The 14528-nt window shown below is 44.6% G+C and overlaps 1 protein-coding gene and 2 non-coding genes across 3 annotated transcripts; all 3 read left to right on the forward strand.

Annotated features, from left to right (window-relative positions):
• The first annotated feature begins 5653 nt into the window (after positions 1-5653).
• On the forward strand, positions 5654-5726 carry Trnak-uuu (transfer RNA lysine (anticodon UUU)). The gene has a single exon. It is a non-coding gene; the product is annotated as a tRNA-Lys (tRNA).
• A 3276-nt stretch (positions 5727-9002) lies between these two features.
• Positions 9003-9074, forward strand: Trnam-cau (transfer RNA methionine (anticodon CAU)). The gene has a single exon. It is a non-coding gene; the product is annotated as a tRNA-Met (tRNA).
• An 869-nt stretch (positions 9075-9943) lies between these two features.
• Pom121l2 (POM121 transmembrane nucleoporin like 2) lies at positions 9944-12856 on the forward strand. Its single transcript, XM_057786895.1, has one exon. The coding sequence runs from the start codon at positions 9944-9946 to the stop codon at positions 12854-12856; it is 2913 nt and encodes a 970-aa protein (XP_057642878.1).
• Positions 12857-14528: the final 1672 nt, after the last annotated feature.

The raw sequence follows: 14528 nt of genomic DNA on the forward strand, positions 1-14528 counted from the left end.
TCAGTACTCAATCCTTTAGTTAGTTGTTCTTCCCTAGGCTGTTCACAGTTTATTCAGCCCACACTATGCAGCTTTTGAGTGTCGCCCCATTTATACAGAGTCTCCCAAGCTTCTTTACCAAAGTACAGAAACTAAGTCACAGTGTAAAGTTATTTCACATATGCTTGGTTTCCTTGTATCAGAATCAGATAACAGCGTTTTATACATCCCAGAGAATGACCTACATTCGACATGTTTTCAGTTTTGAATGAGTGAATTCAGTAAGTATATAGCAAGCAAAAGATATACAAGGAGCCACGGCAACCTGTGTATTGTTCCAAATTTAGTCTATTTGTTGCCAAAGTGGAAAACTTTTTTTTAAGATTTATTTTTACTTATGTGTGTATCTCTGTGAGTGAATGGTGTGTGGGGGTGTTCCTGAAGGTAAGAAAAGGGCCTGGGACAGGCAGCTGTGAGCTACCCACAGTGGGTACTGGGTGCCGAATTCCTGCCTTCTTTAGAAGCAGTGAGCACTCCTAACCACTGAACCATCTCTCCAGCCCTGGAAAGCATGCACTTCCACCTCACCAACTAAAATGTAGTCCAGAAGTTGGTGGTGTTTTGGATTCAGCAAAGTTGGGGGAAATTGCCTTTCATTTAAAAATGTTATGGTTTCTCACACTTTTACAGGAGTTTTAAAGAGATAAGAGGCAGGTGTTATCTACAGAAACTAGAATCTTGGCTTCCCAGAACTTAAATCCACTCCTAGACCAACCCCACTTTGTGAAACTGGTAGTTAATTCTCTGTGACTAGAGAGTAACTTGGCATTTGTTTCTTCACGTAACTTTTCAGGCAGGATGGTTTGGGGAAAGTTCTGCTAACCAATGTCACGTGAGTCCAATCAAGCAGGTGGAGAGAATCAGCACATGTGATTTGTTTCCCGGGCTGACATTTAGTCACTGGAACCAGGTACTATGCTCTTGGTCCATCTCTAATTTGTAGAAGGTAAATCTTGATCTTTGCAGCATAGGAAGGCAACTTTTGGAAAACAGGATAGTGATTTATTTGGTTATTTTGCATAGAAATCTTAGCAGCGTCAGTATAGGACACGTTTTCTACAGCCCTTATCCTTTTCCAGAAGACCACGCAGAGGTGGCAATCCCTCATCTCGAAAGTGAGATGACTTTCTAGTCATCTAGCCTTCCTGCTAGGTTGTGACCTATATAGTGAAAAGTGTCACTATCAAATGTTTCCTACAGAGATGTGAAGAGCAGGAAACACCAAAAGCCACATTATGACTTTGCTGATGTAGCTGGAAGCTCATATGTGAACTAAGCCAGTGACAGTCACAAAGGACAGAAGGACGTTTCAGAAGTGGGACCGGCAGTGCTTGATAGCCCTCTGTGTGGTAAGGAAATGAGTTCCTGCAGACGCCATCAGATCCCACTAGGATAATGGTGTGTGTGCTGAGCTCCTTGTCCCCTTGGCATTTGGGCGGGCAGATTTCTGCTATGGCATCCTCATCTTGCTTTCTCCACATCTGCCCAGAGACTCCTGACTCTGCCCTTCTCCTTCCCATCATCTTTGGTTTGGTCACCCAGCCTATACTTCCTACCTGGCTACTGACCAATCAGTGTCTATTAAACCAGTTCCAGCGACAGATCTTTACAAGAGGATTATTCCACAGCATTTCCTCTTTTTGTCTATAAGATCAAGGGCAGAGTCTGGGAGATGCCAGTCAGCCACTGAGGAAGCAAGATGTAAAAATTGAGGTAACTAGCCATGAACCACAAGCTAAGTGGCATGGCAGATTTCTGCAGTCTCACACAGATCTTTGTACAGAGAGGCTAATCAGCCACAACCTATGTGGCAGATTTAGCTTTTGCTCATAAAGACAAAGGGTTAAAGATACACAATAGAAACATTTAGTCTATGGCCGTACCACCCGGAATGCGCCCGATCTTGTCTGATCTTGGAAGCTAAGCAGGGTCAGGCCTGGTTAGTACTTGGATGGGAGAAACAGATTTAGACAAAAAGGGCTCTAAATGGGTCACCACACGTTTGAAAACTGTAAGCTTAAGAAAAGGGGTATAGTCATAAAAAAAGAATAGTTTAAAAATGAAATCTTTAAAGAGAGAAATAAAGTTAAAAAAAAAACTGTCACGTAGAAATGGGAAATACACAGGGCATCTGGATCCTACACAGTATTGTGCTGATTTTGAATGTTGACAAGCAAACAGCTGCTGAAAGACATGGATTGAAAGAGAGAATGATGAAATACACCAACCTAAGTATTTTAAAATGCCTTAGCTTTAAAACAGAAGTCAAAAATATATTTATCAAGTGGAACTGAAGAGATGATTGCTATGGAGAAGCAGTTTTACTGTTTGTTTCTATAGGAAACAAGTGGTTATGGGCTCCAGGTTAAGATGGACCAGGTTTGATGAAGGGAGACCTCCTGAACCTTGACAGGCAATATTAACAAAGGTTATAACTGGTCTTCCCAGGATTTGATCATTATCTCAATTTTTCTCCGTCCCTCAAGATCACCAGTGCCCAACATTCAGCAGGAAGTAGTCTAGAGAACTACACCAAAATTCCCAAAATATTATTCATGAATGTTTATTTTCACTTAAGAGGGGTTGGTTATAAATTGTTATTGGTCATAGTCAATCTCTTCCTAAAGTAGAAAGGGGTATAATATAGAAATGATGGGGAAAAGGGTAGGATATTATGATTTTAAAAAGGGGGTAGATTACTGAATCTACTTTAATCCAAAAAACAACTGTTAATCTCAAAATAGTTTGCATTGGTAATGATTTTGATTTATTGATATAAACTTAAGGTCAATTTTGTTATACTATATGTATATTTCTACTCTTATTTAAATTATTATGTTTATGCAGCTCATTTTAAAATGTAATATATAAGCCAGGCAGTGATGGCGCATGCCTTTAATCCCAGCACTCGGAAGGCAGAGGCAGGTGGATCTCTGTGAGTTCGAGACCAGCCTGGTCTACAAAAGCCAGTTCCAGGACAGGCTCCAAAACCACAGAGAAACCCTGTCTCGAAAAAGCAAAAATAAATAAATAAAATGTAATATATAATTAAAATTCAGATTAATATCTAGACATCTATAATAGTCAAACATTTAGTCATACTAGTTAGGTTTTCTAGGTATAAAAAGATATATTTTTCTTTTTTTTTTTTTTGAGACAGGGTTTCTCTGTATACTAGTTTTGGCTGTTCTGAAACTTGCTCTGTAGACCAGACTGATCTTAAACTCACAGAGATCCACCTGCCTCTGCCTCCCAAGTGCTGGGATAAAGGTATGTGCCACCACCGCCTGGCCCAAAGATATATTTCAATTACGTTGGTAATTTTCAAACACTTCAAAGACCTACAGAATATGAAATTTAAAATGTTTTAGGAACTTAGACATTTCTTGACTGTGAGACATGTCTGCTCCTGGTTGCATCAATTACTTAAAAGAGGATGATGGGCATTGAAAAAAAAACACCTTATGGAATTTGCTTTTAATGTGGCAAGGCTAACAATTTGGACAAGAAACTGCCTGTGCCTGGACTGATTGACCGTATGCTGTATAAACTGGACATGCAGGACCCACAGGAAAATGACTGCTAAACTTTACCAAAACAAGGTGGGATGGTCCTTCAGGTTCCTGCTTCACAGGAGAAACTGCCAGACATTCTGTGGCTACAGAGGAAAATGACTGAAGATGGATGCCCCAATGTTACAGAAGAACTTTGGGTGACTGTCCAGGCAGTCAGATGTCTCTGTCATTTCTAGAGTTTTGGAATTTGCTTACAATGCATTTCCTGCTTACTAGGGTAATATATTTTTCTGGGGTCTTTGATGGAGTTGAAGACTAGATAGTTATAATTATAGTTTTCCTTAGTTGTGATAAAAAATGAATTAGATATGAAACGTTGGACTTACAGAAATTGGATAAGTGATATAGTATGTTCTTTAATTTTTCCAGATACAAATAGACTATATATTGTAACTGATTCTTTTTTTTTTTTTTTTTTTTTTTTTTTTTTTTGGTTTTTCGAGACAGGGTTTCTCTGCGGCTTTGGAGCCTGTCCTGGAACTAGCTCTGTAGACCAGGCTGGTCTCGAACTCACAGAGATCCACCTGCCTCTGCCTCCTGAGTTCTGGAATTAAAGGCGTGCGCCACCATCGCCCGGCTTGTAACTGATTCTTGATAACTATTTTGTTATATGTAATTTTACTATGTTAAAATGAAAACATTTTTTGATTAAACAGAAAGGGGGAAATTCTGTGGGATGGTCTTTCTGTATGCTGAGAGTATATGTTACTCTCACTGGTTAATAAATAAAGCTGCTTTGGCCTGTGACAAGGAAGAATAAAAACAGGCATGAAATACAACAGAGATACAGGAGAAGAAGGGCAGAGTCTGTGAGATACTAGCCAGCTGTCGAAGAAGCAAGACATGTAAAAAATGAGATAACAAGCCATGAACTACATGGCAAAGCATAGTTGAAAACTATGGGTTAATTTAAATGTAAGAGCTAGCCAATAGTGAGCCAGAGCCACTGGTCAAGCATTTATATGTAATGTTAAGCCTCTGAGTGGTTATTTGGGAATTGGCAGGTGGGGAAGAAACTGTCAGTTACACAGGAGAGTGAAAATTTGTTCTGTATTTTAAAGTATCTTTCATATCCCTGTTTTCTCCAGCCTCTTCTGCTTCTGCCTTTGGGAAAGTTCAGGTCACCTTTTTTTTATAGATCAAATAATTGAGACCAAGCTCTGAATCTCTCTATGCCTCCAGCACCATCATCCCTATGTTATATCTGATAGGAATTCTGGCAAGTGATTTGAATTCAAAGACCCAGTTGGATAGAGAACTACTGTAGATATGTCTTCAGGAAGGTCAACAAGAATATGCCTGGATATACTTGCTAGATGAGTAGTTTTGGGGACAAGGATCATATGGATTTCTGGGGCATCAAACACAGAGTCACATGTTCTAGGCTAGCATCTACCATTGCACTACAACCACAGCTGTTCTCTCTTTTGAAAGGATACTGGGAAGCATTTCCATGGCCTTTAGAGTCCTGTGATAGAGTCATTGTCTCCTTCCAAATTCACCATTGTGAGAAAAGATGGTATAGATGCCCAATGAACACACTGAATCTGTCCAAGTTCAAGGAGAGGAGGGCCCAACAGTGGAGAAGGCAGGCAGGGCCACACGCACTCACTGTAACCTTCTTGTCCGAAAGAATCTTTATCCAGCTTTTCAGATACCATTGTCGTCCTCTGGTTGCTTCTTGCATCTCTTAGTGTTTTCTTTGCTTCTCTTTGTGTCATTCTGTTTGTTTTCTGGTATCCAGTAATCAGGCTGTTGGTGGCAGATTTAACTACAGATATTTAGCAGAAGCAGTCCATTGTTTTCTTCTGTTTATGTTCCTCTTCCACAACTGTTTGCAATTAAGGGCTTGTTTTTTTATGTCACTCATGTTCCTGCTCCATAGGCCAACCTACAGAATTTGTAACCAAATGCTGATTGAACCACCCTTCACATTTACAGATCAACTCCATCACTTTTCCAGTACAAGAATTGGTCTATACTACCAGTGAAATTGGTAGTTATGGATTGCTACATGCGAACAAACCTGCCATATGAGGGCCTGGATAGCTCAATTGGTAGAGCATCAGACTTTTAATCTGAGGGTTCAGGGTTCAATTCCCTGTTCAGGCATTCATAACTCTTCCCTTCTGAAACTAAGGCAATCAGTAGTGGTGTGCTTTTATTTTCTTCCAAGAAGATATACTCGAGAAACTATACTCAAAAGAATCAGCGAAACAAAACATACCCCTAAGACAAACAAAGATATAATAGCAGTTTTTAGATTAGGTATCCTTCTCAAGGAAAAGAAAGCTTACAGATCATGGAAGAACTTTACTTCTTGAGTACCATTTCTAAAACATTTAAATATATACTCTGTTAAAATGCAAGACTCGGATTTTCTGTCCTCCCTCTCACAGCCGAAATCCTTGGTAGATGGAAAGGTCTCTGCCAAATTGTGGTCATATCATATTGCAATGATAAGCCCAAGCATCAAGAGGTTACTAACAAGTTCTGTCGGGTGACAAAATATTCAGCCTACTAGAAATAGTGTGCCTCTTTACTCTTCACCTTCATAGTTTAGGTCAACTGAGTGTTCACAGTGTGGTTGACAGAAGAGTAGATTGTGGGGTTTTGTTTGCTTTTGTTTTAAAGATAATATGTGTTTTCCCTACCTACCAGAGGATTATAATTTGCAGATAATAAAATCTCCATGGACAATTCTAAGGAGCAAATAAAACAAAACAACCTCCTAGATGACTATGTTCAGCCAAATCAAAGATCAAGGATGAATTTTGTTTTTTAAATTTTTAAAATTTATTTTATAAGTCTTTGTCTACATGTATGTATGTGTACCACATGTGTGTCTGGTACCTATAGAGGTCAGAAGAGAATGTTGGATCCCCTAGAGTTATGAGTGGTTGTGAGTCACCTTATGGGTACTGGGGAACGAAGGTTGAATCGTCTGTAAGAGTAATTAGTACTCTTAACCACTGAACCGTTTCTCCAGCCCCTTGTCTGCTTGTTTAAATGATGCTAGACAAGAGTGGTTCGGGGAGGATTCAAAGGTAATGTGTGGGGGATGGGGTGAGGAGTGAGTTAGAAAAAATACAATGACACATATTATGGTGGGTAGAATAATAATGGTCTGCACAGGTTCACTTATTTGAATGCTTGGTCACTAGTTGGTGTAGCTATTTTGGGAAGGATTAGAAAATGTGGCCCTTGTTTGGATGAGGTGTGTCACTAGGGGTGGGTTTTGAGGTTTCGGAAAGGCCACACCAGTCCCTGTCTCTGTCTGTTTGCCTCCATCTTGAGGATCAGGATGTAAGCTGTTAGTGCGCCACGGCCATGCCTGCCTGCCTGCTGCCTTGCTCGCTGCCGTGACAGTCATCGACTCTCCCTCTGAAACTGTAAGCAAGCCCCTAATTAAATGCTTTCTTTATAAGTTGCCTTGATCATGGTGTCTCTTCACAGTGGATAGGAAAGTATACACACTCACACATACACACACACACGAGAAAATGTCATAATGGAACATATTACTTTGTGTGACAACTTAATTTAAAAAATAAATTAAGAAAATAATGATGCTGAAGAAAATACCTAAATTTTAGACTTTTTTTTTTTTTGGTTTGTGTGTGTGTGTTTTGAGACAGAACTCATTTTACACAGAGATACGCCTGCTTCTGCCTCCCAAGTGCTGGAATTTAAGACATGCACCACCATGGACCAGCTAGACCGTTGTTTTAAAAACTCAAAATGGATCATAGGTTTAAAGCAAAGTACAAAATTATAAAAATTTTAGGAGAAAAAGCAAAAACAAGAGGGTTTTTACAATGTAAAGGAATCTTAGGCTTGACATCAAAAGCACAACCCATAAAGAAATGAAAAATAATTAATTGTGGTTCATCGAAATTAAAAATTTGTTCTAGAAAGACTTTGTTAGGCAGATCAAAAGACAGGCCACAGATTTGGAGAAAGAATGGCAAACCACATGTGTGACAATGGACTCAGTGAGAACACACAAGGAACTCTTGCTGTTGAAACAATGTTGAAACAATGATCCAGCTGGGCAAAAGACTAGTTGATGAGGATATACAAGGGAAATCAGAAGAGGCCAAACGTCATTAAGTTTGGGAAATGTCCATAAGATCATGCTTTGTCTTTACACACCAATCAAGTAAGAATAAAATAATAAATGCTAGGCTGGCAAAAATGCAGAGACTTAGATCTCTTGTATATTACTGGTAAAAATGTAAAATGGTTTAGGCATTTTGGAAAATATTTGATAATTTCTTTTTTAAAAAAATATTTGAATTTTGTGTCTAAGAGTGCTTGCATACTACATGTGTGCCTGGTGCCACAGAGGTCTTAAAAGGATGTCAATTCCCAAAGAACTTGAGTTCCTATACCATAGCTCATAGGAAACTTTGGTTTTAGGAGATCTGGCGCCATCTTCTGAGCTCTGAGGGCACCAGGCCAGATGTGACAACGAAACTGTACTATCTTTGGTTCAGAACAACTCCAGAGACACGGCCTGCCTGCCTGATTCCCTGTCTCTGGTCTCTTCCTCCCAAGTTTGACAAACATGTCAGAATTCAAGCATGTGCTGTCTAGTGTTGGCTTGAGGAAATCTTCCCAGAGAGAAAGATGAGCTGTCCTAACCGCAAGGAGGCCGGGAGGCTCCCGGAGACTGCGCACGAAAGCAGAGCCTCGAGTGGGCTACAAAAAGACCAGTGCGTTTGAGTCCGCTAGGGGGCGCGCGTTCCCGGAACGGGGCGGCCTCGCGGGGCGGAGTCAGGATTTCTCGCTGTTTTCTTCTACCGGCAAAGAAGCTGATTTTCTTGTGAACCCGGAGAAGCACCGCAGAATAAAATAAAATAATAATAAAAAAAAATGAAATAAAACAGTAGCTTAATGGCATCAGGCTGTCTTCCACCGCTAGAGAATATGGTTTGTTCGGTTTTGGAAACGCGAGGCTGGATTCACGCAAGGACTTTTGTCCACAGCTTTCCTGAAAATCCCGACCCCCGACAGAAGCCAAAGCAAGAGGAAGGGCCTATTTTAGCTTGTTACCTTTTATCTTTTTCTTTATCTTTATTGGAACTATCCCACACGGAATTTGATCGAAATTGCCCTAGTCACGTACCCATTTGGATCGGGAATCCGTGGTTTTTGGAAACCCTGTGAACCCTGTGCCCGTGAAACCAAATGTAAACTTTTTTTTTTTTAAGCCACAACGACTTGTGTGGAAATCAGTGAGATGGACGCGTGAGTCCAGAAAGAGGCCTGGGCTTGGGTTAGTGTGATGGTGAAAGTCAGAAAAAACAATCAGAAATAAGAACCGAACGTGAGAATAGCGATATTCACCATTAGAAAGTGAAATCGAAGAGTCCGGAGCGTGGAAGCAGAGTGGCGCAGCGGAAGCGTGCTGGGCCCATAACCCAGAGGTCGATGGATCGAAACCATCCTCTGCTATGTCCTTTTTGCACGAAGTCCCTACGCCCGGGGACAGCGAAAAGTCAAAGACTGTATCTTGATGTTTCCCCCAACCTTTTAACGACAGCAACATTCTCCTACAGCCTTCTGAGCTGCTCCCGCATACTGTGTATGTGTGGGTCTTGGTTCGTTAGTTCGTTTTTGTTTGTTTTTGGTGAAATGTAAGATTCCAGCTCACACCTGGCCTGGCAGATTTCTTTGATGCCAAGTCGATACCATCAGTCAGTACAGGAAGGTAGAGCGAAACTTTCTGTATTTTTTTCCCTGTTCAAGACACGAATTCTGAAAGTGAATAAAAGTTTGATAGCGAAGAGGAGCACCAAGTGTCTTCGAAGTAGTCTTTCCCGCCAGGGTTCAGTTTAACATCAAGGTTACAAACCTTGGCCGCTTCCACTTCAAGTACGCGCCTGGGTTTGGCCACCAGGAGGCAGTGATGGAACCCAGAGACCTCGGTCAGAAAGGTCGGCTGTTGCCTTTCCCATTAACAGCTCACAATGTCCTGTGCCCTGCCTGGACATTTTCATCAGTGCCATTGTGTCGCGTGCACTCTCGATCCCCCCACCCACTCCTGTCCTCCCCAAATACTCTGTAGGATTCAAATCACCCAGAATTTCTCCCAGCTCAGAGTTTGGAGAACTGGCACGCGGACCGCAGATCCCCGGGTGGGCTGACACGGTTACCGAGGTCCGCGTGTCGCCTTCTCCCTGGCACCCTCGCGCTTTTCTTACACGCGTAGCCCAACCGTCATTCGGGCAGCGGATGCTTGGGTTCGGCCACCTCCGCCGACGTCCGAAACATCAGAAGCTAAACCGGGCTGGAACTGACAGCCCGCCCGCCCGATTCTCCGCATGGGCGGCTACCTGGGCAAAGCGGGGTCCTCGCCGCGGTCCCCAGCACAGGGGCGCGCAGACGCACGAGAGAAGCCTGCGACCCGCCGACCGGCTAGGCCCCTCTACCAGGTCCACCGGGTGCAGCATGTCCACCGCGCCCAGCCCGCCCGGCGGCACAGGCCGGCCCGGAGGCCGCCAAACTGGGATCCCGCCAATCCCGCCGCCTTCGTCAGTGAGGCCTGGAGGCGCTTTCCCATGAAGAGGCCGCAGAACCCCATCATGGGGTCTCTTCCTTCAGACTGGTGGGAAAGTTACCTCAAGCGTAACATTTGGTCCCTTCGTCACCCTAGGGCAACATGGAGTCCGGTGACAGTCAAGATCTCACCTCCTGAGCCGAGACCACGGCCCTTGTTCTCGGTCTCAAAAGTGATCAACTCCGCGGGACCCTCAGAGGAGTCACCGGGAGAGTGTGGAAAAAGCCCGGTGCTGAAGGCTCTCTTCAAGTGCAGGAAGGGGAGAGCCAGGAAGGAAGAACCACTGTTCCCTGACAGCTCGGACAGTAAAAGGAATTCTGCCACCCCTGGGTCCGCCTTTAAGCCCCTGTTGAAAAGCGGAGCCACAGTTTCATTTGTGGCCAGGCCTGGGTCTCTGAAAAGGGGCCTCCCCGCCCAGAGCTCAGATCATAAACGTAAGAAGCCCAGTTGCTCCTCCGTGGCGCTCTTGGCCAGCGTACACACACGCGGGCCCCCCAGCACTAAAAGAAATGCGATTACCAGCTCTTACAGTTCTTTCAGATATCCCTCGGAGTCTTGGAAAAGACATTTTTCCAGGACATCAATCCAGACTCCAGAATGGCCGCTGAAAAAGACAGGGAGAAATCCTAATGCTCACCCGTCAGTTACACCCGGCAGCTCTGGGCAGCCCAACAGCGAGATTCCTTGCCTACAATCTGGTCCTAGGGATCCGCTGACCACGCCTTGCCAGCAAGGCTGTGTTGTCACTGAAGAGGACCCGACCTCAGAAAGGCAAACTGGGCCAAGCAAACCAACCACAGAAGCGACAACTGGGATCGTCACAGACTCCATTCCTGAGACCAGGGATGGTACTGAGCCTCCCGTGCCTTTTAGTCGGCCTTCTTCTGAGACAGTACTCGGTACCCACAGGAGTCCTCAGCTGGAAAGCTCGAAGAGCATGCCTGTCCCACCCGGGTGCTCACAGTTAGAGCACCTTAAAGGCATCTCCTCAGACTCAAAACCCTCAGCTGCTTCCATCCAGGTGTCTCCAAGCTCTCCCACAGCATCAGTCCCCGATTCCACCAGGGCATCTTCAACCCCTCCCAGGTCTGCAGCGCCCCCATCCCCATCTGTCATGATCTCCACTGCACCTACCACACAAAACACTCTGCTTGGGGTGGTGAGTAGCCCAATTCTCCATCTTCCTGCATCTGTACTTCCTGCGGAGACTTCTGCTCACTCAGCATTAGGACCTGTTTGGGGGTCTGTGTACAGTAGTGACTCCTCATATTCCAGAATTTCTGTCATGGCTCGGGGGGCATCATCCAGCTCTTCTTTTTCTGCAGCTCCAAGCATCTTAAAGTCCACCTTCAAGCCAACCTTTGGCAGTGTAGGACCACTTACAACCATGCCGATGACAGCCCCTGTGTCCGCTAAGCAGGCCTCTCCTTCACTGACTTCTGCTTCTACCTATTTCTTCCATGGCCTAGCCACAGCCTCCTCTCTGGTTACATCTGCCATCCCAGTCAGCACATCCAAAGACCCTGGTGTGAACTTGAATATAGTAACTAGCACCACGAGCAATTCTTATTCTGTCCCTTCTTGCCAAGCTTTCCTGCTTGGGGCTTCCCAGGGCTTTCCCCCAGCCACCGATTTCATTTTCCCATGCCAGCACCCTGCAGTTTCCACTGTACACACAGTCACCATCTTTAGCCAGGTCCTTACTAGTGCCATCCAGATATCCCCTCTTAGAAGCACCACTAAACCGAAGGGGGTGAGTGGACCTCTGCCAACTTTAGGCTTATCATCCATAACCCAGCCTACAGTGACCTCAAGCATCTCCAATGTGACTTCAGCACTCACAAAATCCTTGAGATCAAGCCCAACATCACCTTTCCCACCATCCCAAAAAAGTACTTCCCAGTCTTCACCTGGGGCCACAGACAGCCAGAAGCAATGTTCTCTCCAATTAGCGCCTGTTCCAAGCTTTAGTACCTCTTTCCTTTCAGGGAACTCAGTTGTGTCCCCAACCCAGATACCAGCTTCCGCTCAAATGGTTCTCAGCAAGACTATACCACCAGTTTCTGGGGGGTTGGCATCTTCAGCTTCCATTATCCACACTTCTGCCAGCATCCAGTCAAGTTTCGGCAGCATGCTAGCTGGTTTTCCATTCAGTGAAGCTAGCTCAGCCACCCTTGGGGTTGTTAGACAGAACCACCAGAGTGGAGCCTACAGCTCAGCATTTGGCATCACAGCCCCGAAGCCTTTTGCATTTGGAGGATTAGTGACCCCTATGGACTGTGGGGAGCCTGAGGTCATTGTGACTGCTCCACAAAGAAGCATGTCTGGTGCAAGACAGGGTGAGACCCCAAGCACCCTAGCACCCTTTGTGCAATGCTGGAACCAGAGCATGCAGGGCCTCCCAAGTCAGATTACACCTTTGGCTAGTATCACTGCAAGAAAGACCACGTCTGGGGCCCCCTCTCTGGTCCCTTTTGCTCAGAGTACACCTCCACCCGGAGCAATTAAGGCAGGTAGCAGTCTAGACTTTGGGATGTCCTCTCCAACTGTGCAGGGTTCTGTGGGGAAAGATTCTATCAGATCACGGACGCCTTCATTCTGTATTGGTACAAAATCAAAAACCACAAGGAATCGGGAGCCAGGGCGTTCCCGAAGACACCACACTTACAAGAAGTAGCCCAGTCACCCTGGCACATGGCCATGAAGAGCTTCCATCTCTCCAATTCTCTAGAGAAAACATATTTCAGATCCAAAGTGAAGGCTGCAGGTGTTTCCTCTGTGTCCTAATCTAAGTCCTCCAAGAAGGTGGACTGCCAATGTGTCCTCTCGTGCTAGTAGGAAACGGGGCCGCATGGGACTAAGGTCCCTGGAGCAGAAACTCCAACTCCCTTTCCCACCCTCTCCTCCTTGTACGGCTGTGAGCTCCACCAGGGCACAGCCTCCCACTTGGAAAATGACCATGGCAGGAAGGTAACAAGCATCTTCAGGAGGAGATAGGTTGATCCTATACCTTAGCCTTCCTTGATTTGAGCTCTAAGGGGAGCTCGGCTGTCTAATGCCATAGGGACACTAAGTTCTCACTTCTTACTGCTTGTCCCTCAGTGGTTTCTTGGGAGTGTTTGGGTGTAATCTGATCACTGTTCAGTCTACTCTTGGGGAGCAAGGTCATCTCTGAGGACTCTTTGTACCACTTTCTCTTTAAAGTCGTCCCAGTAGCTCCCCAAACTGGCAATGGCTTAGCCCCATCCTTCTTTTGGTCAATTTAACATACAAGGCTAGTGAAGATCCAGCCTGTCAGACCTCAGTCTGGGAAAGGGAGATTCTTTCCTATCTATCAGCATCTGCACTTGCTGCCCTCCACTTGGTGTTCATGGAGACTTGCTCTTACTCTGTTGGTTTCTGGCGGGTATGCTTTCGGTTGGGTTCGGAGGAAGAATTATCTGCATGCACGGTGGGAAGTTGGCAAAGCCAAATTTCAACTGCGTAAATCCATCTGCAGCTTGGCGGATTGGACCAGTCAAACAGCACTGCTTCAGAGCTGCAAGGACTGGCTCACCCTAAATGTTCAGCAGCAGTTTGACCTTGAAGGATGGTTTCTCAGGAAGTGGGGAGGCAGAGGAGGTGGCCAAGATGCTGAAGCCTTCTTTCTTATCTCTACACCATAGGAACTGCAAATGCCCAAGTAGGGAGACCAAGGCTTACATTTCGTTTTTATGTGTACCTCATCAAATTAACCCTTTCTGTATTCACATCTTTCTCAGAGAGGGTCACCAGGGCATGAAGCCCTAGGCCGGATAACAAGCATAAGAATGGGAGAACAGCAGGTACCTAACTGACTGCAGCTGTCAAACCAGTGGGAAGTGAATGAGTAAACTGGGGAATCTTCCTTAGTGCTTTCTAGAGCAACCTTACACATTGAGGCATACCCAGACACGAGTCTTTGGGCACATTTAGTACATATTTCTTATTTTACAGATACCTTGGAGAAAGTCTAATTGGAAAAATAATCTTAAATTGATAAAATAAAAATACATTGTTGAAAAAAAGTCTATGATACAGGAATTACTGTCAAGCTCATATAGATAACGGGGCAGGAAAATGTTAACAAATTTGCCTGAAGTCACTCAGCAGAGACTAGATTTAAGCCCTAGTGACTGTAGAGTGTGCTCATTATTTCTCGCCCCCTAATCACCCAAGTTAGAAATGGTTGGCATTTATTCATGTGCTTATTAATTGTGTATATGTGAGATAGTGGGGCTTGGATCCAGGATGTCACAAATACTAGGCTAGTGCTCTCCTCCTTACTCACATCCTCAGCCCCGTTTCAACTTTAAACAGGTTTTTTATAT

This window comes from Chionomys nivalis, chromosome 13 (assembly GCF_950005125.1).
Source record: "Chionomys nivalis chromosome 13, mChiNiv1.1, whole genome shotgun sequence".
Lineage (NCBI taxonomy): Eukaryota > Metazoa > Chordata > Mammalia > Rodentia > Cricetidae > Chionomys > Chionomys nivalis.

What these genes read in the sequence shown, in the direction of transcription:
- Pom121l2 (XM_057786895.1), top strand. Translation starts at nt 9,944, where the DNA reads ATGGGCGGCTACCTGGGCAAAGCGGGGTCCTCGCCGCGGTCCCCAGCA.